At 44.5% G+C, this 25,991-nt stretch overlaps 1 protein-coding gene across 1 annotated transcript in view; it reads left to right on the forward strand.

Moving 5' to 3' along the window:
• LOC140190729 (2'-5'-oligoadenylate synthase 3-like) overlaps nucleotides 1-25,991 on the forward strand; it is a 130,674-nt gene that overhangs the window by 29,933 nt on the left and 74,750 nt on the right. The window contains 6 exon segments of the mRNA XM_072247545.1: nucleotides 3,195-3,247; nucleotides 7,603-7,849; nucleotides 16,557-16,854; nucleotides 18,374-18,549; nucleotides 19,774-20,024; nucleotides 22,054-22,186. Coding sequence (XP_072103646.1) covers nucleotides 3,195-3,247; nucleotides 7,603-7,849; nucleotides 16,557-16,854; nucleotides 18,374-18,549; nucleotides 19,774-20,024; nucleotides 22,054-22,186 — 1,158 coding nt within the window.

Raw genomic sequence — 25,991 nt, forward strand, 5'->3', positions numbered from 1 at the left:
GCGGGATAAGGGGAAAGAGCTCTGTGGCTGTCGCAGTTTAGCCAGACGAGGAAAAATTGAGACTGTGGGAGTCTGGCAGAGATTTTGTGAAGAGTTGTGTGGGAATGTTGGAGAGGGTGGACTCAGAGAGTTCCATCGGGGGTACGACTCTCCCACCATGGAGGATATCTACAAGAGGCAATGTTCCTGTCATACAGGGGGTGGTGATGGTGGACCCAAATATATAGAACATTACAGCACAGTACAGGCCCTTCAGCCGACAATGTTGTGCCAACCTTTTAAACTACATCCAGGACCAATCCAACCCTTCCCTCCGACATAACCCTTCATTTTTCTATCATCCATGTGTCTATCTAAGTGTCTCTTAAATGTCCCCAATGTATCTGCCTCTCCCTCCACCTCTGGCAGCACGTTCCACATACCCACCTCTCTCTCTCTCTCTCTCTCTCTCTGTGAAATCCTACCTCTGTTATCCCCCCAAACTTTCCTCCAATTACCTTAAAATTATGCACCCTTGTATTGGCCATTTCCGCCTGGGGAAAGGTCTCTGGCTGTCCACTCTATCTGTGCCTTTTATCATCTTGTACTCCTCTATCAAGTCACCTCTCATCCTTCTTCACTCCAAACAGAAAAGCCCCAGCCTGCTCAACCTTTCCTCAGAAGACATGTTCTCTATATTAGGAGTTTGAAGAGATTTGGTTTATCAACTAAAACACTCGAAAACTTCACCGTGGAGAGCATTCTGACAGGCTGCGTCGCCGTCTGTTTGGGTGGGGGTGGGGAAGGCGGCTACTGCACAGGACCGAAAGAAGCCACAGAAAGTTGTAAAATTATTCAGCTCCATCTTGGGTACTCGTGTCCATGGCATCCACAACATCTTCAAGGAGCGGTGCTTCAGAAAGACAGTGTCCTTTATTATTGCTGGGTCCATGTATGGCTGGACTGTTCAGTTGATGGTGGATCCAAATGCGAGACACAGAGACTGCAGTTCTAGGAACAGGACAAGATTTATCAGGAAAGCAAGGGGAGTCAGGAAGAAACGACGCTGGACATTAACACAGGCCCTGGACGAGACTAGGATTCAGGGCCTGGGCTTGGACTTGTCCAGAAACACGGGACCTGGACGAGGAACTAGGAAGAAGGAGCCTGGACTAGTGACACGGATCTCCGGAACCAGAGCCTGGACAAGGACTGGGAACCTGGGTCTTGGTTGGGACTCGGAACCTGGGTCTTGACTCGGAACTGGAACCCGGGTCTAGGCTAGGACTCGGGACTAAGACCTTGGCAAGGACAGGACGTGGCTACAGGACAGGACGTAGAAACCCTGCACAGAACAAGAACCACAAAGCCTTGACCTGGACAGGACGAGGTTCTGGAAAGTGGCTTGGACAGGATGAGGTTCTTGGACATGGCTACAGGACAGGACGGGGAATCTCCAGCACAGGAGGAGGAATCCCCAGCACCGGGCTGGGTGAGACACTCCTGCGCTGGGAGAGGACGTGGTTCTTGGACTAGGTTTAGCTCGGATCTTGGACTCAGCTTAGTGAGGCTCTTGGTACGGAACCGGGACTCCCCCTTGGAGCACAGGGATGGGACCCTTTCTAGGCCGCAGGAGGGGGAGGGGGAGTGAGAGGGAGAGGAGGTGAAAGGGGGAGAGAGAGAGGGGGGGAAGGAGGGAGGGAGAAAGAGAGACGGAGGGAGAGAGGGAGGGGGGAGAGAATGAGGGAAAGGGAGGAAGAGGGAGAGAGCGAGAGGGAGAAAATGGAGGGAGGGAGAGAGAGAGAGAGAGAGAAGGAGGGGTGAGTGGGAGGCAGGGAGAGTGAGAGAGCGGGAGAATGAGAGAGGGAGGGAGAGGGAGTGAGAGACGGAGAGAGGGGAGAGGGAGGGAGAGAGAGAGAGGGAGAGGAAGGGGGACTGAGAGATAGGGAGGGAGATTGAGAGATAGGGAGAGGGAGAGAGAGATTGAGGGGAGAGAGAGATGGAGATGGAGGGGGAGAGGGAGAGAAGGGGACAGAGAGTGAAGGAGGCAGGGAGGGAGAGAGAGAGGGAGGGAGGGGGAGAGGGGGAGAGGGTGAGAGAGGGAGAGAAAATGAACAGTCTAGTGCCCGAAGCTGAATCGAGGAGCTATTTATGTAGCCAGTCCAAAACTAGAATCAAAGGAAAACAGGAACACCCGGAATAAGGATCGATGAACCGGAATGTAGATTTCACGGACCGGAGTATGACAGTTCCAGGAAAGGAGCATCCCTCATCAGGGATCCCCACTAACTGGATGCTGGCATCAGGCAGGAGAAACAGAAGTCTGAAGACCCAAGTCTCAAAGTTTCATTCCCACTGCTATTAAGTTCATGAGCCAATCTGAAAAACCTCAGAGTATTTTTTTTTGCTGTCAATCACACTGGTGTCACTGTTTAATTTGCACATGTGCAAGTTATTGATAATTTACGTAAGTTAAGTTTATTTTTACTTATGCTTCTCCTCATCTTGTAATTATCTGCAAAAAGCACATTGTTATGGCAATTACAGCCCGCCAATGTATGCTGACAGCAATAGAAGATGTGAACCTCTAAATTCAAAGTACATTTATTATCAGTGTGTATCTGTCAGCATACACCGCCCTGAGATACATTTTCTTGCAGGCATTTAAAACACAGAAATGCATAGAATTAATGAAAAACTACATACTGCCAACCAATTTGCAAATAAAAAGAAACTGTTCAAATATAAAATAATGCTATAAAATAGTTATATAACGAATACTGAGTACATCAGTTGTAGAGTTATTGAAAATGAGTCCATAGTCTGTGAAATCAGTTCAGTGTTGAGGTGAGTGAAGTGTGGGTGTTAATACTGTCCCTGAACCTGGTGGTGTCGGACCGAAAATGGATGAAATTTACTGGGTTTCCACATCCCTCCGGGGTAGAGAGTTATCCATTCTCCATCTCAGAGTTCAATTCTTCCTGTCAACGATGTCCCTTGGTCCCAGGCTACCCAGTAAGAGGAACATCATCACTGCATCTCGCCTGTCAGTCACTTTAACCGTGGCCTCACTCTACCAGAGATACAGAATTCCCTTTGTCTGCTCTCTGCACTTAACGATAACTTGTTCTCTCCGATCTCTAATACTTGCTGCCTGCTGATAATTTTTTCCACAGTTTCCTGCTTCTGACTTTGAACGTTTCCTCTGTTAACAGCAACGTCAGATCTCGAAATCGAAACTTAGCCCGAGAACGGGGAAATCAAAACAGTTTGCTGAACTTCAGCCTGTGAATCGACACGAAGATTGTTTACTTGTGTCGAAACAGCACCTTTCATCTCCACTCGTTCGATTAACCCTAGGCTGTACTCTTCCCAGTGAAACTTAGCAGGATTGCTTCCATTTATTGCTGAGGTCCGAATTTACACAAAGGGGCCACTGCACTCCTAAGGTAATTACGACGCAGAACGCGTCACCATTGTTTCCTGGGCTTTCGGAGCTTTGCAATAAGTGATTTTAATTCTTTTTTCACAGTTAGTATCAAACATCCTACCGAGGGTTTAGTTTCACGGCGCATCGAGCATCACTCACTCGGACAGAGCTGATCTGTTCCCTTTCTGATTGGATGAGCTGCAAAGATAGGCATGCAAGCTCTCCAATAGAAAACTCTATTCTATTTTATTCTATTTTCCAATAGAAGAGAGAGTGGGTTGGAAAATTCTATTTTCCAGTAGAAGAGGGAGTGGGCTGAATGTTTGGGACAACGTAACGTATGAGGAATGAGCCAAAGTGCAGGTGCAGACCAACTTCTCAGAATGATAAAGCGGACAGATGTCTGTTATATAAAAAAAGGGATGTGAGCAGTTTTATAATGGATTTGTTTTATTCCACTCCATTTGGACACCTGCTGCCTTTTCCAGCCCAATTCCACAGAATTGTCTATATAATGGTAACTATAACAGGATTAATGAAAGACCAACCAGAGTGCAGAAGACAACAAACTGTGCAAATGCAAGTACAGTATAAATAAATGGTAATAAATAACAAGAACATGAGATAAGATAAAGATTCCCTAAAAGTGAGATCAGTGGTTGTGGGAAGGTTTCAATGATGGGGCAAGCACGAGGCCCTTCATTTTATTCACGAGACTAATGGTTAAGGGTCAGTAACTGTTCCTGAACCTGGTGGTGGGAGTCCAGAGGCTCTTGTGCCTTCTACCTGATGGCAGAAGTGAAAAGAATGCATGTCCTGGGAGATGGGGATCTCTGATGAGGGATGCTGCTTTCCTATGACAGCATTTCATGTAAACGTGCTCAGTGGTCAGCACGGTTTTACCTGTGATGAACTTCCCCATAGAACAACCATGTGTCCATCTCGGTCTGGGATATATAATCATTCATTCTTCATCTCTCTCCTCATTTTTGAAAATATGCCCTCTCTCACAAGGCATGTATTTGTTGACTATCTGTCCTGTCGATTCCTCTCAGACTGTCAGTGAGAAAACCTCTCATCTTTCTGTAACTCCAGTGGGTATAATTTCCAAAGAGGAAATGACCAACCCCCTCAACCTTTTCTCATAAAACAGCTTTTAATCCCAGGAATCAAGCTTACAAACTGTTTCCTCTCTTCCCATGAATAAGAAGACCAAAGAAATATTTAGATAGCACTCCACACATTGCCTCAGTAATGCCCTGTTGAGTTGTATGGAGACATTTCCTTCTATCATACTCCACCGCATTGGCAACAAAGAGCAACGTTCCATTTGTGTTCCCAATTACTTGTCCCTGCGGAGAGCAGAAAGTAGGGGTGAGGAAAAGATGTGCTTGGGATCCTGTTGGTGATGACGAAAAGACGGAGGATTATGTGCTGGATGTGGAGGCTGGTGGGGTGGTAGATGAGGACTAGTAGGGGTGTGGGAGGATGTGGAGATGGCAGACTTGTGCGAAATAGAAGAGGTGCTGTTCAGGGCAGCGATGATGAAGGTGGAGGAAGGGAAGCCCCTTTCTTTGAAGGAGGACAAGATCTCCGTTGCTCTGCAGTGAAAAGCCTCATCCTGAGAGCAGATGCAGTGGAGATGGAGGAATTGAGAGACTGTGATGGCATTTTCACAAGTGATAGGGTGGGAGGAGGTATAGTCCAGGTAGCTGTGAGAGTCACGGGTATTATAATAGACATCAGTTGATAAGCTGTCTCCAGAGACAGAGATAGAGCGATCTAGAGAGGGGAGGGAGGTGTCGGAAAAGGACCAGTTAAATTTGAGGTCAGGGTGGAAGTTTCAGACAAAGTTGATGATGTCAATAAGCTGGGCATGGGTGCAGGCAGCAGATCCCATGCAGTTGTCGATGTAGCATAGGAAAAGTTGGGGAATAGACGTCAGAGTAGTAAGATAGACTGTTCCATGTAGTTGACAAAAAGGCAGGCATAGCTGGGATCCATGCGAGTACCATTTGCTAAACCTATTGTTTGAAGGAAGTGGGAGGAGCCAAATAAGAACTTATTGAGAGTGAGGATGTTCCGCCAGATGGAGGAAAGTGGTGGTGGAAGGAAACTGGCTGGGTCTGGTGTCCAGAAAGAAATGGAGTGCTTTGAGGCCTGGTGCTTAGTGGGGTCTTGTTCATGGGGTAAGTAAGAGGAGGTGCTTGACAGTTGTCGCTGGGCCTCAGCAAGGTAAGGGTCAATGCCAGACTACTATAGCACCCCTCTTATCTGTGAGTTTGATGTTGATGGTGAGGTTAGGATTAGCCCGGGGGTGCGTGGAGAGCAGTACATTCGGAAGGAGTGAGTTTGGAATTGGAAAGAGGAGTGGTGAGACCCTTACTGAGGACAGAACGTTCTGCCTCAGAGGGGGGAAGGTCAGAGGGGACGGTGAAGGCCTGGTATGGATGAGAGCTTGGATCAGAGGGGGGAAGGGGGTTGGTCGTGTCAGAGAGCGGTGGGTTGGGGTGTTCAGGGAAAGTGGGGTAAGAAGGAGAGAGCATCTCCAAGGACCCAAGTGCTGGGAGAGAGACAGGGGATTGCAGAGTGGTGGTGGGGGAATGGGAGACGGGGGTTCCAGTGGAGTTCATAAAAGTCCTGGCCTGAAGGTGCTGTTGGTCAAGGATAAAGTCGGAGTTGGAGAATGTACAATTGGTACCTTGAAGGTGTCTGAGATTGTTGGAACACGCTTTGATGGCGATGGATTCTGGGTTTTGAATCTGCTCAGGACCGTTAGAGCCATTGAGGCCTGCAACAGGGGTCACGGTCTGGAGACGTCCATGCCTGCCGGTGTTGTAGACGGCAGGTTCTGTAGTCAGTAGACAGGCAATGCTCTGCTCCTTGCAGGACGTGAGAAAGTTTAAGGACCAGCAATTGAAAGTGTCGACTATACTCGTTTGCCTAGATGCTGCCTGGCCGGCTGAGTTCCAGCAGTGTTTTGAGTGAGTTGCTATAATTACCTTTCATCTGCCTCCCACCCTTCTTAAAGAACGGAATGAATTTGGAATTTACCAGTCCTCCAGAACCATTCCAAATTCTAGAGATTCTCAAAAGATCATTACCAATGCCTCTACAATCTCTTCAGCTTCTTCTTTCAGAACCCCGAGGTGACATGTGGTCCAGCTGATTGCAGAGGTCTGGCCTCCTGTATATCGGTGAGACCTGACGTAGACTGGGAGACTTTTTCGTCTGCCAGTGGAAGTGGGATCTCCCATTTTAATTGCACTTCTCATTCCCATTCCGATATGTCAATCCATGGCCACCTATACTGTCGCGAAGAGGCCACACTCAGTTTGGAGGAACAGCACCTTATATTCTGTCTAGGTAGCCTCCAACCAGAAGGCATGAACATCCATTTCTAAAAGTTCTGGTAATGCGCCCCACGATTCACCATTCCCCATTCCCTTTTCTCTCTCACCTTATCTCCTTGCCTGCCCATCACCTCCCTCTGGTGCTTTCCCCCGCCTTGTCTTTCTTCCATGGCCTTCTGTTCCCTACTATCAGACTCCCCCTTCTCCAGCACTGTATCTCTTTCAACTATCGACTTCCCAGCTCTTTACTTCACACCTCCCCCTCCCAGTTTCACCTTCTGCTTCTCTCTCCTCCCCCACCTTTTAAGTCTACTTCTGATCTATTTTTCTCCATCCTGCTGAAGAGTCTCGGTCTGAAACATTGACTGCACTTTTTTCCATTGATGCTGCTTGGCCTGCTGAGTTCCTCCAGCATTTTGTGTGCGTTGCTTTGGATTTTCAGTATCTGCAGGTTTACTCTTGTTTGTGATTTGATTCCTTTTTGGGTTGCAATATGGGTCTCAGGGATAGGACTTCTTAGCATTTGCCCCGTGTTATTCCAGTTACCAAAATTACCCTTGAAATGTGGATCAATGAAGGAAAAATGCCACTGACCAGAGAGCAGTGAGGAAAATCTTAATGGAACCAGGAATAGAAAGTCACAGGAAGAGCAAAGTAAGGAAATGAAACTTAGGAGAGCTAATTTCCATTGTGTTCCAAAACATCCGAGGCAGTGCAGGGGTGGATCAGTCACTGAACTGTGATGTGTACAAATCTTATTGCACTGAGAAAAGCTTATCTCCACGTTGCACGGCATTTTTATTATTTGAAGGTGGAGCTAACAACCAGTTTATAAAGAAGTTCAGCTCCTCATCCACTGCATCTGTGGGGCAGAGATAAGACCGCAGTCCTGAGGAAGAACATACGCTCAGCGACAATGGAGCTGTACTACACAGAGCCCAGGAGACTGGATGACTTCATCAAAAGAAACTTGGAGCCAGTCGGATTTAATGCTGAGGTGAAGCAGGCTGTGCACAGAATCTGTGTATTTTTAAAGAATCGATGTTTTATGTCTCAACCCAACATTAAAGTGGTCAGAGCTGTTAAGGTAAGTTGCTTGGCTTTTAATGTAAACGTTTACTGTGCCTCCAAGTGATTTGAATAATTTCTTATTTTAATTTATCTTTTAATTCATTTCCTTGTGAATGGAGTTGTTTTCAGATGAATTTGATGATATTAGAATCAGGTTTATATCACTGACATACATTGTGAAATCTGTTATTTTGTGGTAACAGTGCAGTTCAAGCTTGAGAAAATTACGATAAGTTATAACTAGTAAAGAAATAAATAAATAGTGCTGAAGAGAAACAGTGAGACAGTGTTCTTGGGTTCATCAACAATCCAGAAATTTGATGGCAGAGGGAGAAAACCTGTTGGCAAAACGTTGAATGTGTACCACCTCCCTGATGGTAGTAACAAGAAGAGGCCACGTCCCTGATGGTGAGGGACCTTAATGGTAGACGCCACCTTCTTGAGGAACTGCCTCTTGAAGATGTTCTCATTGGTAGGGATGTTTGTGCCTGTAATGGTGTTGGCTGAATCTCCAACTTTACAGCCCTTTTCGCTCCTGATTTGAAGATAAATTGTTGAAAATGGGTTTTCTTCTAGGACACCAGAACGTCAAAGAAGTTTCCCAAAATGTTAACAAGTTTGGCAGCAAACAGTTGTACAGCAGTATTATAGAGTTTCTGCCAAAGAACTACATTAAATTATAATCTGTTTTGGCTCATTGGGAAATCTCCCAAGGTATCCTAGCTATCATCGTCTTCCTGGACAGCTGATAGAGCTCAGGAATGGCTTGCCTCTACTTCAGCTTTCTGGATAATGAGGTGGCCAATGGTGACAATTTGAAATTTGGTTTCATCTTTCTAGTCCCATCCAAAAAAAAATTACGGTTTGGGATTGGTTGAGATGTTAAAACTTTGAAAATCGGATAGCTAAACAATTTTGGTATAAATTGAGGCAGGGAAAAGCGTGAGGACGCAATTCAGCACTGTGATATGATTGATCAGTTGAATTATTATTTAGAATTGGAAATTGTATTTTATCTGCTTTGCCCCTCCTTTGTCCTCCTACCAGTTCCCCAAGGACAGAGATCAGATTTGCCCTCCTCCTCTCTTGACTAAGACACCCATCATGGGCAGCACTGTATTAGCAGCAGAATCACATGGTGCTGGCTGCAGGGGCCAGGTGAATGGGCTCTCACCAGTCAATCAGGTTGTCTTGCCAATGGAATCTGTTTCAGGTCTGCAGTAGATAAGCATCCAGAACTTCCACATTTCCCAAAAGAACTACTTCTCCCTTATAACACAGTTCACCTCACTTGCAGCAACCACCGTCAGGTTTCAAGCCATTAATACCCTTGCACAAAGGGAAGGGAACAGACCAAATCCTGGCAACACTGCCTTTTAACTGACCAGTAACCAGTTTATCCCCTGCCATCAAACCCACTGGGTCCGAATTTCCCACATTATCTTCTAGCTCACTGGAGCCCCAGTTCAAACTCTGCCTTATAAATCACGAGGTCCTAGTCCCCTTACTTCCTTGTATAGCAGCCATGCCTGTAATGTAGAATCAGGTTTGTGGGTCTGGCAAGTGATACAGACAGCACTCTCTGTGAATAGGTATATTTATCCTGATTGTCACTGGACATTTAGAAAACACAAAAACAGTAGAACTATAAGAATTGCTCTCCAGATGCTCAATTCCCTCTGAAATGTGGGCAGCTCATATCAGGAATTAAGTTGCCCAAATTTCAACTCAAATTTCATACGGCCAGTATGAAATGAGTCATCCATAAACCAATGATGTGGAGAGACAAATAACAAAGTAACATATTAAGACACAATAAACATGTAACAGATTTAGAAAACAAGAAACAAAGTAACAGATTAAAAACAAAACAAAAATCACAAAGCCTGGCTGTAGTACTCCTCTTTAAAACTTCCTATGAAACTGCAAAAACTTAAAAAAGACAGTTCATTTCTCAAAGAGAAACAACACTTATCAGAGAACAACTAATAGGGAAAATGCAAATGGCTGGAATCCAAGGCATTCACAGAATCTCTTCAAGGCTTTAAACGCACAAAAATAACTGGCGCACGTGGCCACACCTTGCATTTCTCCACATTTAGATCAATCACACTATTTACAGGGAAGAGGGATGCAGGTCAAATGAACCCCTCCCTACAACGATGAGGCGCGAATGTACTAACCACACCTCAATTCCCACTGCTGGCGAACTGATATCCTTCGCAGGGAACCCTGAATGGAATGTGAGGAATCTGGCAGAGGACACCCACTGACAGAGATGTCCGTGACTGAATGCTGCCGACTGGCACACTCTCGTCTGCAGAAGTACGTTCTGAGGGATGCACTCAAACTTGGTGCAGCCACCGCGAAGGCCCGGTGGGGAAGGACCACAGTTTAACGTTCATCACCCGTAGGAGGGTGTGAGGTTGGGTGGGGAGGAGACCTACCCTCATCAGCGGTGTGGACAGATAATCAACATGGTGCCCAAGGAGTGGGTGGAATTGTTAATTTGGGAAAGTATTAGAGCCATTGCCTGCCTTTATTGTTGAAAATTTTGATTGTTAATAAGTCTTAACTCTTGACCAAGGGTTGAGAGTAAACTCATGATTTACTGTAAACATCTTTCATTTGTAAATGAACAGAGTCAACGCAAAATTTTTATTGTTAATAACTGTATTGAATAAGGACTCACAGTCAACGAATGGTTTTCTTTTCCTGTATGTAATTATTTTTATTTTGTAATATTTCTGAATAAAGTATTTTTGGAAAAAAAAATCTGGCAGAGGACAAAAGGACCTCTGTCTGCATAGGACTTGAATAATGACCCTTCCCCCTCAACAGTTTCCCCTTCTTGCTCTTCCTGATAGTATTTCCACATTGCGTAGCGGCTAGGGGTAGGAAACCCATTTACCTACTCCTTCGGAATACCAGCTTTAAACTACGCTAAAAATATTTCTTTATGGGATGTGCAGGATCACCCAATCTCCATCTGTTTAATTAGTCACAGTCATAGTCATAGTCATACTTTATTGATCCCGGGGGAAATTGGTTTTCGTTACAGTTGCAGCATAAATAATAAATAGTAATAAAACCATAAATAGTTAAATAGTAATATGTAAATTATGCCAGTAAATTATGAAATAAATCCAGGACCAGCCTATTGGCTCAGGGTGTCTGACCCTCCAAGGGGGAGTTGTAAAGTTTGATGGCCACAGGCGGGAATGACCTCCTATGACGCTCTGTGCTGCATCTCGGTGGAATGAGCCTCTGGCTGAATGTACTCCTGTGCCCACCCAGTACATTATGTAGTGGATGGGAGACATTGTCCAAGATGGCATGCAACTTAAATGCATGCAGCATTAGAAATAAAGTGGATGACCTTGCTGCACAGCTGCAGGTTAAAATATATGACATTGTGGCCATCACCGAGTCATGGCTAAATGATGGATGTAATTGGGAGCTGAATATCCAAGGATACACAGTGTATAGGAAAGATAGGAAGGTAGGTAAAGGGGGTGGCCACAGGCGGGAATGACCCTTCCCCCTCAACAGTTTCCCCTTCTTGCTCTTCCTGATAGTATTTCCACATTGCGTAGCGGCTAGGGGTAGGAAACCCATTTACCTACTCCTTCGGAATACCAGCTTTAAACTACGCTACAAATATTTCTTTATGGGATGTGCAGGATCACCCAGAGTAACAATATCAAATCAATAGAAAGAAGGGACATAAGATCAGAAGAGGTAGAATCCTTATGGGTAGAATTAAGAAATGGCAAGGGTAAAAAGACACTAATAGCTGTTATATACAGGCCTCCAAACAGCAGCCGGGATGTGGACTACATGTTGCAGCTGGAAATAGAAAAAGCATGTCAGAAGGAAAATGTCAAGATAATTATGGGGGATTTTAATATGAAAGTGGATTGGCAAAGTCAGGAAGGTAATGGATCTCAGGAGAGGGAGTTTGTAGGCCTACAAGATGGCTTTTTGGAGCAGCTTGTCCAGAAGCCCACCAGGGGACAGGCTGTTCTGGATTGGGTGCTGTGTAAGGAACCTGAGGCGATTAGGGAGCTGGAGGTAAAGGAACCCCTTGGAAGTAGTGATCATAATGTGATTGAGTTCAGTTTCAAATTTGAAAAGGAGAAGCTGGTATCAGGTGTATCAATATTTCAGTGGAACAGGGGAAATTAAAGTGGTATGAGAGAGGAACTGGCCCAAGTTGATTGGAAAAGTAAGCTAAATGGAGGGACGGCAGAGCAGAATTGGATGAAATTCCTACAAGAAATAAGGAAAATGCAGGAAAAATATATTCCAAGAAAAAAGAAAATCATGAATGGAAAAATGGCACAAATGTGGCTAACGAGAGAGGTTAAGGCAAAAATAAAAGCCAAAGAAACAACGTACAAGGAAGCAAAAATTAGTGGGAAATATGAGGACTGGAAGACTTTAAAAAACTTATAGAAGGAAACTAAGAAAGTCATTAGGAAAGAAGAGATGAATTATGAAAGGAAGTTGGCGATTAACATAAAAAAGGATATTAAGCGTTTATATAAATATATGAAGAGTAAAAGAGTGACAAGGGTAGATACGGGACCAGTTGAAAATGATGCTGGAGAAATTATAATGGATAACAAAGAGATGGCGGAGGAACTGAATGAGTATTTTGCATCAGTCTTCACAGTGGAAGACATGAGCAATATACCTGATAGCCAGAGGTATCAGGGAATAGATTTAGGTACAGTCAAGATTACTAGAGAGAAAGTGCTTGGGAAGCTAAATGGACTAAGAATAGATAAGTCTCCTGATCTGGATGAGGTGCACCCAAGGGTTCTGAAGGAGGTGGCTTTGGAGATTGTGGAAGCATTGGAAATGATCTTCCAGGAATCAATAGACTCTGGCATGGTTCCGGAGGACTGGAAGGTCGCAAATGTAGTTCCGCTATTTAAGAAAAGAAGGAGGCAGCAAACAGAAAATTACGGACCTATTAGTCTGACATCGGTAGTTGGAAAGATATTGGAGACAATCCTCAAGGACGGGTTATGAAATACCTCGAGGTGCATGACAAGATAGGCCGAAGCCAGCGTGGTTTCATGAAGGGAAGACCCTGCCTCACCAACCTATAGGAATTTTTTGAGGTAATCTCGAATAAACTTGACAAGGGAGAGGCTGTGGATGTTGTGTATTTGGATTTTCAAAAGGCTTTCGATAAGGTGCCGCATATGAGGCTGCTTAATAAGATGAGAGCCCATGGAATTATAGGAAAGATATTGAAATGGGTGAAGCATTGGCTGATAGGCAGAAAGCAAAGGGTGGGAATAAAGGGATCCTATTCTGATTGGTTGCCGGTTACTAGTGGTGTTCCGCAGGGGTCGGTGTTGGGGCCGCTTCTTTTTACGATGTATATCGATGATTTGGATTATGGATTAAATGGTTTTGTGGCTAAGTTTGCGGATGACACCAAGATAGGTGGAGGAGCAGGAAATGTTGAAGAAATGGAAAGGTTGCAGAGAGACTTAGTCAGTTTAGGAGAGTGGGCAAAGAAATGGCAGATGAGATACAACGTTGACAAATGTACGGTTGTACATTTCGGAAGAAGAAATAATCAGGCAGATTATTATTTAGATGGGGAGAAAATTCAAAAATCGGAAGTGCAAAGGGACTTGGGGGTCCTCGTGAAGGATACCCTACAGGTTAACCGCCAAGTTGGATCGGCAGTAAGGAAAGCGAATGCTATGTTGGCATTCATTTCAAGAGGAATAGTGTATAAGAGTAAGGAGGTGTTGATGAGGCTCTATGGGGCATTAGTGAGACCTCATTTGGAATAGTGTGTGCAGTTTCGGGCCCCCTATCTTAGAAAGGATGTACTGATGTTGAAGAGAGTTCAGAGAAGATTTACGAGGATAATTCCTGGAATGCAGGGGCTAACGTATGAGGAGCGTTTGTCAGCTCTTGGACTGTGTTTATTAGAGTATAGAAGAATGAGAGGGGATCTCATAGAAACATTTTGAATGTTGAAAGGGTTGGACAGAGTAGATGTCGAAAGGTTGTTTCCCTTGGTGGGTGAGTCCAGGACAAGAGGCTATAGTCTTAGAATTAGAGGGTACCCAGTTAAAACAGAGATGAGGAGAAATTTTTTTAGCCAAGGGGTCGTGGATTTGTGGAATTCGTTGCCACATACAGCTGTGGAGGCCCGATCATTGAGGGTGTTTAAGGAGGAGATTGACAGGTATCTATTTAGTCAGGGTATCAAGGGATATGAGGAAAAAGCCGGAAATTGGAACTAGATGGGTGAATAGCTTAGCTCATGGGGGAGCTGCAGAGCAGACTCGATGGGCCGAATGGTCTACTTCTGCCCCTTTGTCTTGTGATCTTGTGAACTTAGACAGCATCCTCTTTTCAGACACCACCGTGAGAGAGTCCAGTTCCATCCCCACAACATCACTGGCCTTATGAATAGGTTTGTTGATTCTGTTGGTGTCTGCTACCCTCAGCCTGCTGCCCCAGCACACAACAGCAAACATGATATCACTGGCCACCACAGACTCATAGAACGTCCTCAGCATCATCCGGCAGATGTTAAAGGACCTCAGTCTCCTCAGGAAATAGAGATGGCTCTGCCCCTTCTTGTAGACAGCCTCAGTGTTCTTTGACCAGTCCAGTTTATTGTCAATTCGTATCGCCAGGTATTTGTAATCCTCCACCATGTCCACACTGACCCCCTGGATGGAAATAGGGGTCACCGGTACCTTAGCTCTCCTCAGGTCTACCACCAGCTCCTTAGTCTTTTTCACATTAAGCTGCAGATAATTATGCTCACACCATGTGACAAAGTTTCCTACCGTAGCCCTGTACTCAGCCTTATCTCCCTTCCTGATGCATCCAACTATGGCAGAGTCATCCGAAATCTTCTGAAGATGACAAGACTGTGCAGTAGTTGAAGTCCGAGGTGTAAATGGTGAAGAGAAAGGGAGACAAGACAGTCTTCTGTGGAGCCCCAGTGCTGCTGAGCACTGTGTCGTACGCACAGTGTTGCAAGTAGACGTACTGTGTTCTGCCAATTAACCTCTGCACCTGGCTATGGGCACCCTCTTCTACATTTTCGACACCTGTAATAATTGAATCGCTCCACTTATAGGATGACCAGCAGCTGGTGCTATTAAAGACAGCAGTAGCCCTTTTATTGAGAAAACTGTCTCGGTAACCATGTGTCCTAACATTCCAGAAGTTAATTCAATATCCTCTGGTCTGATAAGAGTCCACTGGCATAGAAGTGTAGAAGCCTTGTCTACTGTGCTCCACTCCTTTTGGGGTTTAAATTCCATTCAGTAAGAGTGGGATACCCAAGTTGAACTGCTGCTGTTACTCAAATCCATGGTGATGCATCATGCTCAGGAGAAGCATGCCATGTTCTCAGGGCATTATCAATTGCATGTTGGGACGACAGGCTTCTTAAGGCACCCATCTCTTCGTTAGATAGGTTCCCTCTGGTACCCCCTCTTCCCATATTCTCAATAACCTTTACGCAGCCAAGGGCTCCCCAATCTTTTGTCTCTATCTTTCCTCTAAACTTGCTAATTCCTCGTCGTAGAATTCTCTGAGCTGTGTTGTGTCGAAGGTGTCCATTACACCATCCCTCACACATTTCTGAGCCTCCTCCTTGGCCCCACCCCCTGAGAGGAAGAAGCAGTGTGCCGATGCCCCCCGTGGCTGGTGTGGAAACGTGTAATCACTGGCCTGGCCCCTACTGTTTTGCACTCAAAAGGCAGAATGCGATCGTCACAGGGATTAAGCAGAGGTGTTCACTCTTCCCTGTCCCCCTCATTTTCATCATCCAGCCTGGTATCCCCATCTCCCAACCCCACAGTAGGATCATTGCCCTGTCTCAACATTGCTTGAACCTTCACAGGATCAGGTTCCCAATGGGCCCTTCGAGCTGCCTCTACATTCTGTATTCTCATTAGCCGACACGCTATCTGCAAATTCGTATCTTCAAACTTTGTAGCCCTACTCCGAGCAATCAATAGTGATTCTCTCAGCGCTGACTGAGATCTTCCAGCAGAATCACTTAGTGCTGGTTGCAGGGACCATAAGACCATAAGACATAAGAGCAGAATTAGGCCATTCAGCCCATCGAATCTGCTCCTCCATTCCATCATGGCTGATACTGTATTCCACTCAAAACCCCATACACCTGCCTTCAGGTCATATCCTTTGATGCCCAGCCCGATCAGGAAACTATCAACTTCTGCTTTAAATATCCCCGCGGATTTGGCCTCCACTGCAGTCTGTGGCAGAGCATTTCACAGATTCAGGATGGAGTTATCAGCACAGGTCTTCCCGCTCCTGTTTTACTTTTTTTTAATATAAAAACTGTATCTTCAGTGAGTATGAGGCTGAATGTTTTGCCAATAAAGTACAATAACCTGCTGTCAGTGATCATTTATGATCATACGCATAGAATATCTACTTTGGGGAAAAGTTGTGGACATCCCATCTGATTGATGATTTCTGGAAAAGGGGAATATTTGGATGGCAAGCATCTGGAAAAACAGCCACTGTGTGTAATTGTGAAAACAAAGTAACAATGTAAATGGACTGTAATCCCATGACTATCAATAGTGAAGCTAATAAATGTGGGTCATTTGTTTACATCAAATATCTGGAATGGAACTGTTTGCCAATCATTGTAATAATCAGAAATAATTAAACATTATTGTTTTTGACAGGGTGGGTCATCGGGGAAAGGTACAGCCGTAAAACAGAACTCAGATGCAGATCTTGTCATCTTCCTCAGTTGCTTCAAAAGTTTCCAGGACCAGAGAGACACCAGGCTTGAAATTCTCGAGGGAATTCAGCAAATTCTGGAAGAATGCTCCAGAAGCCTTGCATATGAGATCCGTGATATTACTATCACCTCAACAAAGCAAAGCAGCATCCCACCAAAATCTCTGAGCTTTGAGTTGAAATCAAAGAAGTCTTCAGAGAGTGTGTCATTTGATGTTCTGCCGACCTATGATGCATTAAGTAAGAACTTACAGCAATGTTATCTCACCTATGTTTAGAAGTATTATTAAATCTGAAAGGTAATTTTAATTCTTGTGTAAGCTCTAGAACAATTGTCCTCAACCTGGGCTCCATGGACCCCTTGGTTATTGCTTAGAGTCTATGGTATTAAAAAAGGTTGGGAAATACTGCTCTAGAAGGATGGGAAGAGTGGAGCTTGTTTGATTTTCTCCCTTCAGTGTCTCTTTTCTGGTTCATGGCTCAGATCATGGGACAATTGAGTTCTATATTTAGTTATTGCTACCTTTACTCAGGAAGAACACACTCGGTGGCCACTTTATTAGGTGTCTCCTGCTGTAGCTCATCTACTTTAATGTTCGTTGAGTTGTGCGTTCAGGGATGCTGTTCTGCACACCACTATTGTAATGTGTGTTTATTTGAGTTACTGTCACCTTCCTGTCAGCTTGAACCAGTCTGGCCATTCTCCTCTGACCTCTCTCATTAACAAGGCATTTTCACCCACAGATCTGTTCCTCAACTCTCTCCTCCTGCAACTTCGGGGTGACTACTTCCCTGTAACTCTGATCGAATATCTTCTCACTCTCCCGTACAAGCTAAAGGTCACCAAGCTGCTGCTCCAGTTCCCTAACACGGTCTTCAAGGAGCCGCAGCAGGATGCACTGCATGTAGGTGTAGAACCCTGGGAGACTCTGGGTCTCCCAGGACTCAACATCCAATCAGCATGAAGAACACACAACAACCATTTACTACACTAGGTACAGCAAGAGGAGAAAAAGGAACCTGAACAGAAACTCACCCAGAGCCAATTCCTCTTTCAATCCGAAGTCTCCTTTGAGCCAAAGCCTGACACTCCTACTTTCACCACTAGCCTAATCCCTACAATGGCTGCCCCGACAATTGCTGCCCTGACAATGGTTGCCCCCGCTTGTCCCTTCTGTACTTTGAACATGCATTGCCGACCTGCGAGAATCCTGCCCCTGCCACTGTGGGAAATTCCCGAATAAATCCTCTCACCTCCGATGCATGCCATCTACTATGATAGACATTTCAACCCTGGGAAACAGATACCCCCTGTCTACTCTATCTATGCTCTCATAATCTTGTAAACCTCCATCAGATCTCTCCTCAGCCTCCGACACTCCAGAGAAAACAACCCAAGTTTTTCCAAACTCTCGTGAGAGCACATCCTCCAAACCGGGCAGCATCCTGGTAAACCTCTTTTGCATCCTCTCCGAAGCCTCAACGTCCTTCCTATAGCGGGGTGACCAGAACTGTGTGCCATATGTTAAATGACAATAGTTAGCAGCTTGGGCTGAGTTACCTCCTTGTCCCTTGAGGAACGCTATGCAAGCTAGCTAAAAAAATTTGAGAACCTTTGGATTATAAATCATGAGATTTACTAAACTGGATGGCAACAATACAGTGCAGCACTATGCATCGCCTGCCTGGTTTCAGATATATTAACTGCACTGTGATTGTCATCAGAAATGTTGCTCGTTAACCATTTTACTCCTTACAGAGGGACAGTACAACGCAAATGAAGCACATTGTGAATTGATCAGATTTCTAAGCAAAAACAGGAGCACAGATGGTGAATTTTCTCCCTGCTTTACTGAACTTCAGAGAGCATTTGTGAAGAAGTATACTTCAAAAGTCAAAGATTTGATCCGCCTGCTGAAGTATTGGTACATACTGGTAAGTTACTGGAGAACAGCATCATTCTGAATCTTTGTAATACCAATATAAACAGACAGCTTGTTTAATATCCAGCTTCCACTTTCTTCAGAGGCTCTCCTGTGGAGGCCAAGTCAAAAATCAGAAAGAAAAGTAGTGAGGTAATGCCCCCCTCCTCCTTCACCATTCCCCAGTCCCTCTCTCACCTTATCTCCTTGCTTTCCCATCACCTCCGTCTGGTGCTACCCCCTCCCTTTTCTTTCTTCCATTAGATTCCCCCTTCTCCTGCTCTGTATCTCTTTCACTAATCAATTTCTCAGCCCTACTTCACCCCTCTTCCCCTCCTATCATCTTGTGTTTTTTCCTCCCCTACCCCCAGCTTCTAACTCTGACTCCTCATCTTTTTTTTCCCTAGTCCTGGTGAAGGGTCTGGGCCAGAAACATCAACCATACACTTTTCCATAGATGCTGCCTTACCTGCTGAGTCCCTCCAGCATTTGCTTGGATTTCCAGCATCAGTAGATTTTCTCTTGTTAGTGAGGTAGTGTTCCTGGGTTCAATGTCCATTTAGAAATTGGACAGTAGAGGGGAAGATACTGTTCCTGAATCACTGAGAGTGTGCCTTCAGGATTCTGTACCTCCTGCCTGATGGTAACAATGAGAAGAGGACATGTTCTGCGCGGTGGGGGTCCTTAATGATGGACGTCACCTTTCTGAGGCACTGCTCCTTGAAGATGTCTTGGATACTACGGAAGCAAGTGACCATGATGGCGCTAACTAATTTTATAACTCTCTGCCTCTTACTTTGATCCTGTGTAGTAGCCCCACACCCATATCAGATGGTGATGCAGCCAGTCGGAATGCTCTCCACAGTGCATCTGTAGAAGGTGACAAACTCCTAATGAAATTTAGCCGCTGTCTTGCCTTCTTTATAGCTACATCAATATGTTGGGACTAAGTTAGGTCCTCAAAGATCTGTAGATGGCAGCCTGAGCCTCAGGATATATTTATGAGGAAAATTAATTTTAGATGTAGCAGTTTGAGTGATGGAAATATTGGATTAAGGGCTACACAAGGATTGTTCAATGGATATTTTCATGTCATCATTGATCTGGGTGTGCCCAAAGCATGTATCTTCCTCAAGACAAATAACAAAGGATTAAAATGTAGAGACAAAAATACAGGATCAGAGGGAGTATATTTTACATCATTTATTTATTTATCTTTGTCAATAACTTTCTCTAGTATGTGAAGCCACGGAAGTCAGAGTTGAGAGCTGGAGTACGACTGCCACCAAAATATGCCCTAGAGTTATTGACTATCCATGCCTGGGAACAAGGTAATCGCAAGGAGAGTTTTGACACGGCTGAAGGGTTCCGCACGGTGCTGGAATTGATCTGCAGATATCGGGAACTCTGCATCTACTGGACCGACTACTACGATGTCACTAACGGATCCTTGGCAGAATTTTTAAACAATAAACTCCGTGAGAGGAGGTAAGATGCATGACCACAATTCACACTGACTATTAAAGCTACATTTTTATTTTAGTTAATGTTCCCTTTCAAATTCCTGTACAGACAGTTCTAACAGAGAGAAAAAAATAATCTTATCATAATAAAAAATGCTTCAATGCACTTCAAATGTTCCTCAATTCTAAAGCAGCCGGCATTGTCTCACCTTGTTGAAGTGATTAAATTCCAAACCGTCACCTTCATTTTCACTTCTCACCAACACCACAACCTACCATCCATCACCTCACCACACCCTGCATCTACAACCTCTCCTAGCCAGTGAGCCAGTCCCCCTTCCGTTCCTTTTCCACCAGTGGTAATCCTTTCAGTCACCTAAAAAGGTTCAAGATTGGGAGATCGCTTTGCCGAACAGCTAAACCCCTTCCGCCAGAAAAAGCAGGATCTCCTGGTACCCACCCATTTTAATTCCACTTCACATTCCCAATCCGATATGTCTATCCATAACCTCCTTTACTGTTGCAATGAGGCCACACTCAGGTTGGAGGAACAACACCTTATATTCTGTCTGGGTAGTCTTCAACCTGATGGAATGAACATCAAATTCTAAAACTTAAGGTAACGGCCCTCCATCCTTCACCATTCCCCATCCCCTTTCCCCTCTCTCACCCTTTCTCCTTGTCTGCCCATCACCTCCCTCTGGTGCTCCTCCCCTCTTTTCTTTCTTCCATGGCCTGCTGTCCTCTCCTATTAGATTCCCCCCTCTGCAGCCCCATTTCTCTTTCACCAATCAACTTCCCATCTCCAATCAACTTCACCCTTCCCCCTCCTGGTTTCACCTTTCACCTTGTGTTTCTCCCTCCCCTCCCCCAACTTTTAACTCTACTCCTCATCGTTCTTTCTCTAGTCCTGCTGAAGTGTCTCGGCCCAACAGTTCGACTGTACTCTTTTCCGTAGCCTGGCCTGCTGAATTCCTCCAGCAGTTTGTGTGTGTTGCAAGGTTCAAAGGTTCATTTTTTTAAAGGACGTATGCAGCATGCAATTCTAAGATTTTTCTTTTCCAGATAGCCATGAAAGAAGGAAAAACCATAGAAGTCAGTTCAGAGAGAAACAGCAAACCCAACCCCCTGCGCAAAAAAGAAAGGCTACACGATCCTCAATCACCAAAGCCCCCCTCCCTCCACACGAAATGGAACAAGAACATCAGTCCCCAAATCCCCCTCTCCCCACACAAAACACACCAAGAACATCAGCCTCCAAATCCCCCTTTCCTTGCACAAAAAACTTACAAAAACAACCTTACCTCCACTTCATGGAATTCTTCATATGTTATTCACTCTAAAGTTACTTCTTCATATCAATGAGTTTGTCATTTATCCCCCAGATTTTATTACAGCTCAAATTGCATTTCCTCTTCACAAGACATATAGAAGAATACTGATTAATATCTGCAGAGATGCAGATAGCTGCACAGATTTCCAACACAGGAATTGGTTTCTGAAGTATTGAAACCCATCGTAAATCACACCATCAAAAAACCCTGGTCCTTGGTGTCCTCACGTACAGGATTTTACAAATGGTGGATAAAACTCACTTCCAGTACAGCCAGTGACATGAGGGAAAGGAGCTTGGAATTGAAGGCGCCATTTGCTGTACTTCAGTGTTGTTGCCTCCATTGGGGTCTAGGTTAAACCTGAAAGACAGTCGGACAACTGAGAAGCCTACTGGTTTCCTGATGGGTGGAGAACAATATTAGGTCAAACTTAGTAGTTTTGATCAATCCCCTTCACACCACGATGGGCAGCAAACCCTGGTCTTGCCAGCCAGTCAATAGCATCTTGTTCTGTGGTTTCCAGGGGTGGGCAGGTACTTTAGTCATGAACTGAACTTGAGGGGCTTGGTCAAAAAGTATTAAATTTTCCACCAGTACTCCTTGGTGTATGCTTTCTTTGAAAACAAATGGCGTATACAGCAACTCCATGAAACTTTCAATGAGATGGATGTTGAGCTGTTGAACTTACGAGGTCCTTGTTGGAATGGTTTTATTTTTCAGACCAATAATTCTTGACCCTGCTAATCCAACTGGAAATGTGGCTTCATCAGATGGCTGGGACGTGATGGAAAATGAAGCCAGGAAGTGCCTAAGAATGCCTTGTGTCTCTAGTGTCAGGGCATGGAATGTCCAGGTAACTGGTTTAGGGAAATGATGAATGTAGAAAGACATTTACTTGCCTACTTCTTCCACCGCACCAATGCCTGGCTGTTGACAGATATCCCAGATTGCCCTGGCCATGGGAGAAGGTGCAGTCTGTCACAGGCCTTTGTGTTGTCCTTCAGGTTCATTTTCTGTCCATAGTGCTGAAAGTCACAACCTTGATCTTCCATGCTGCAGTTTTGAACACTGGTTGGAACCGAAAGTCGGTGGTGTAGTGGATAGTCCGGAGTGTTGTCAATGGTTACAGCATGACATTGATAGAATGCAGAAGTGGGCTTGAAGTGACAGATGGAGTTCAACCCAGATAAATGTGAAGTGGTTCATTTTGGTAGGTCAAATTTGAAGACAGTATACAATATCAATGGTAGGACTCTTGACAGTGTGGAGGATCGGCGAGATCTTGGGGTCCATGTCCATAGGACACTCAAAGCTGCGGTGCAGGTTGACAGTCTTGTTAAGAAGGTGTATGTTCTGTTGGCATTCACTAACCGTGGGATTGAGTTCAAGAGCCGTGAGGTAATGTTACAGCTATATAAGACTTTAGTTAGATCCCATTTGGAGGACTTTGCTCAGTTCTGGTCACCTCACCACAGGAAGGATGTGGAAACTATAGAGAGAGGGCAGAGGAGATTTACAAAGATGTTGCTTAGATTGCAGAGCATGCCCTATGAGAATAGGTTGACTGAACTTTGGCTTTTCTTCTTGGAGTGACGCAAGATGAGAGGTGACCTGATGGAGGTGTATAAGATGATAGAGGCATTGATCATGTTGATAGCCAGAGGCTTTTTTTCCTGGGCTGGAATGGCTAACACGAGGGAGTATAGTTGTAAGGTGCTTGAAAATAGGTACAAGTGTGATGTCAGAGGCCAGTTTTTCCACACAGAGTGGTGGGAGCGTGGAATGCACTGCCAGCGAAGGTGATAGAGGTTGATGCAATAGGGTTTTTTAAGAGACTCTTAGATAGGTACATGGAGCTTAGAGAAATAGGGGGCTATACAGTAAGGAAATTCTAGGTAGTTTCTAGAGTAGGTTACATGGTTGGCATGACATTGTGGGCCAAAGGGCCTGTAATGTGCTGTAGATTTCTATGTTCTTTGTTCTAATTGAGCTAAACAAAAGCCTAGAGAAGAAGGCACATGAGTGATAAGCAGTTTTGTATGCATTGCAACATGTTCTTTGACCTGAACAATTTTTTTAGTGTTTGGGAATACACATGATCAAGGACAATATCTGAGACTGTGAGGAATGGAGAATTGAGGCCAAGAGGATACAGTCTGCCACCAGGCCTTCTGGTTCTAGTGTTTGTTTGTGTTGTCCTCCCAAGGTCTTGTCTACTGAAATCTAGCAGTGTTTACCCAGTGTTGACTTGGTGATCCTTCTAACCAGCACAAAAGTGAGCTCCTTCCTTCTGTTTAATGCATCTTCCACCGTGCAATATTAAGAGTGTGGAGAGCTGAACCCCAAATTGGCAGCATCTGTCGAACAGTCTGGTGAATGGCGCCTTGACAGTCTGTCGTGCCTTGTTCCAGCCAATGCTTCCAGTGCATATGTCAACAGTCACCCCACTGACCATGACACTCTATGAGCTTATGTGAATATCGGCACAGGGCCACTCATTCTCTTGTCGTGTCTCATCTCCAAAGTAGAAGATTGAAACTTATGATTTCTTCTCTTGTTTTGTGCATCCTAGCCAGTGAAGACGTTTGGACCCACTGCAACTAGCCTGAATAAGGCTCGCTACAACTAAATGCTGACATCTGGCAATATTCAGGAATAATATTAGGAATAAAATAATGCTTATGTCGATGAGATGCATATATCATGTATTTATTTATTTTCTTTACAGCATGATTCCACCTGTTCATCCAGGTCTGCTGGTATGACCATCTCCCAACATAAAGGGCGATTCATCAAACTGGATGACAATTTATACCTCAATTTATAGTAGAGAGTCATAGAAAAGACAACACATAATCAGGTCCTTTGACCCATTGAGTCCAGGCTGAACTATTTAAACCACCTAATCCCATCAACCTGCACTGGGAACATAGTGCTCCATACCCCTCCCTTCCATGTGCCTATCCAAACTTCTCTTGTATGTTGAAATTGACTGGATATCTCCTCACACTGCTCATGGTCTCAACAAGTTCATATATACTCACCCCTGCCACATGACATTTCAAACTCTGGACTGCTTTAGCCTTTTAAGCAATTGTTCTGACATACATACACACACACACACACACACACACACAAACCAGGCAAGGATCAATTCTATTAATTTTCAAACTATTTAATTATCTATGGAGACTTGTCCTAGTGGACTTCTCCATGAGAATACTAAATGGAATTGTTATGTCCTGCAACTTCAAAACATAAAACTAATTTAAAGGAAGACACGGGAATCTGGGAATGCGGGTCTAACTTTGTGTTTACCTTTAAACGACGCATGCACGTACCACAGGGTAGTGTTGTTGACTGTTCGTCAATGGAACTAGGTTAGGAAATACACTACGCAACTCATAAATAATCGAATCTTGCACTTTATTGTCTCTGTACAAACAACAATGTAACTATGTTGATCCCAGACCAACAGTTTAGAACATAAAGTCTACTGCTTCCTTGGTACCAATACTCACGCAGGCCACTTTTCCAATTTGTAACACTGAAATGGGGGATCTCCATTGGCCAGATGATCGATTCTTTCTTCGCCCAGCCTCTGGCAAGGGGTTTTTTCCTTGCAATGGTGGGTCTCTTGAGAGAGTTATTGCTGAATAGCACGCTCGAAGTTTATTCATCCTTACCAATTCAAATATTGCATTTCAGTATCATTGGCTGTAGGTCATCTGATTAATCTTTAACACGTTATTATTGGCTCTGCTCCAGGTCAGCATCCATTTAATGCCCTCTTCCCAGCAAGCTGGCTCTTTGTTATCTTCAGCAACCAGCTCAAATCACTCCAGGCAGGCACTACCCTAACATTCACAAACCTGCATGTTATGTTATATCAAAGAACACCACACAAACAACTTCTTATTTTTAAAAACGATCTCCGACCCAGCATCATCGTGATTACTTTAAAACACAGAGAGCAGAGCAACAAAATCGAGGATGTAAAACAGTTCCACAAAATGGTAGCCTCCATCTCCAAGCACGTGGCAGGAACAAAGACAGTTGATCTGTCTTTTTCCACTGTCCTTGACCCCCTTCAAATTCAACGTTTTAAACCCGCCATGGCTAACAGTGTGAAGACATATGCAATTCACGTATTATTTAAACAAACAAGAATGCCTAATAATAAGACCATAAGACATAGGAGCATAATTAGCCCATAATTAGCCCATTTGGTTCATCGAATCAGCTCCGCCATTTCATCATGGCTGGTTCAATTTTCCTCTCTGCCCCAATCTTCTGCCTTCTCCCTGTATCCATTCATACCCTGACCAGTCAAGAGTCTATTCACCTCTGCCTGAAATATTCATAAAGACTTGTCCTCTACAGCTATCTGTGGTAATGAATTCCCTCCTCATCTCCATTCTAAAAGGACGCCCCTCCTTACTGAGGCTGCGTAACCACAAGAAACATCCTCTCCAGTCAATCAAAGCCTTTCACCATTCAATAGGTTTCAATGAGGTCACCCCTCATTCTTCTGAATTCTCGTGAGTACAGGCCCAGAGCCATCAAATACTCTTCATATTACAAGCCATTGAATTCTGGAATCATTTTCGTTAACCTCCTTTGAACCCTCTCCAGTTTCAGCACATCCTTTTTAACAC

This window comes from Mobula birostris, chromosome 31, assembly GCF_030028105.1.
Source record: "Mobula birostris isolate sMobBir1 chromosome 31, sMobBir1.hap1, whole genome shotgun sequence".
Classification (NCBI taxonomy): Eukaryota; Metazoa; Chordata; class Chondrichthyes; order Myliobatiformes; family Myliobatidae; genus Mobula; species Mobula birostris.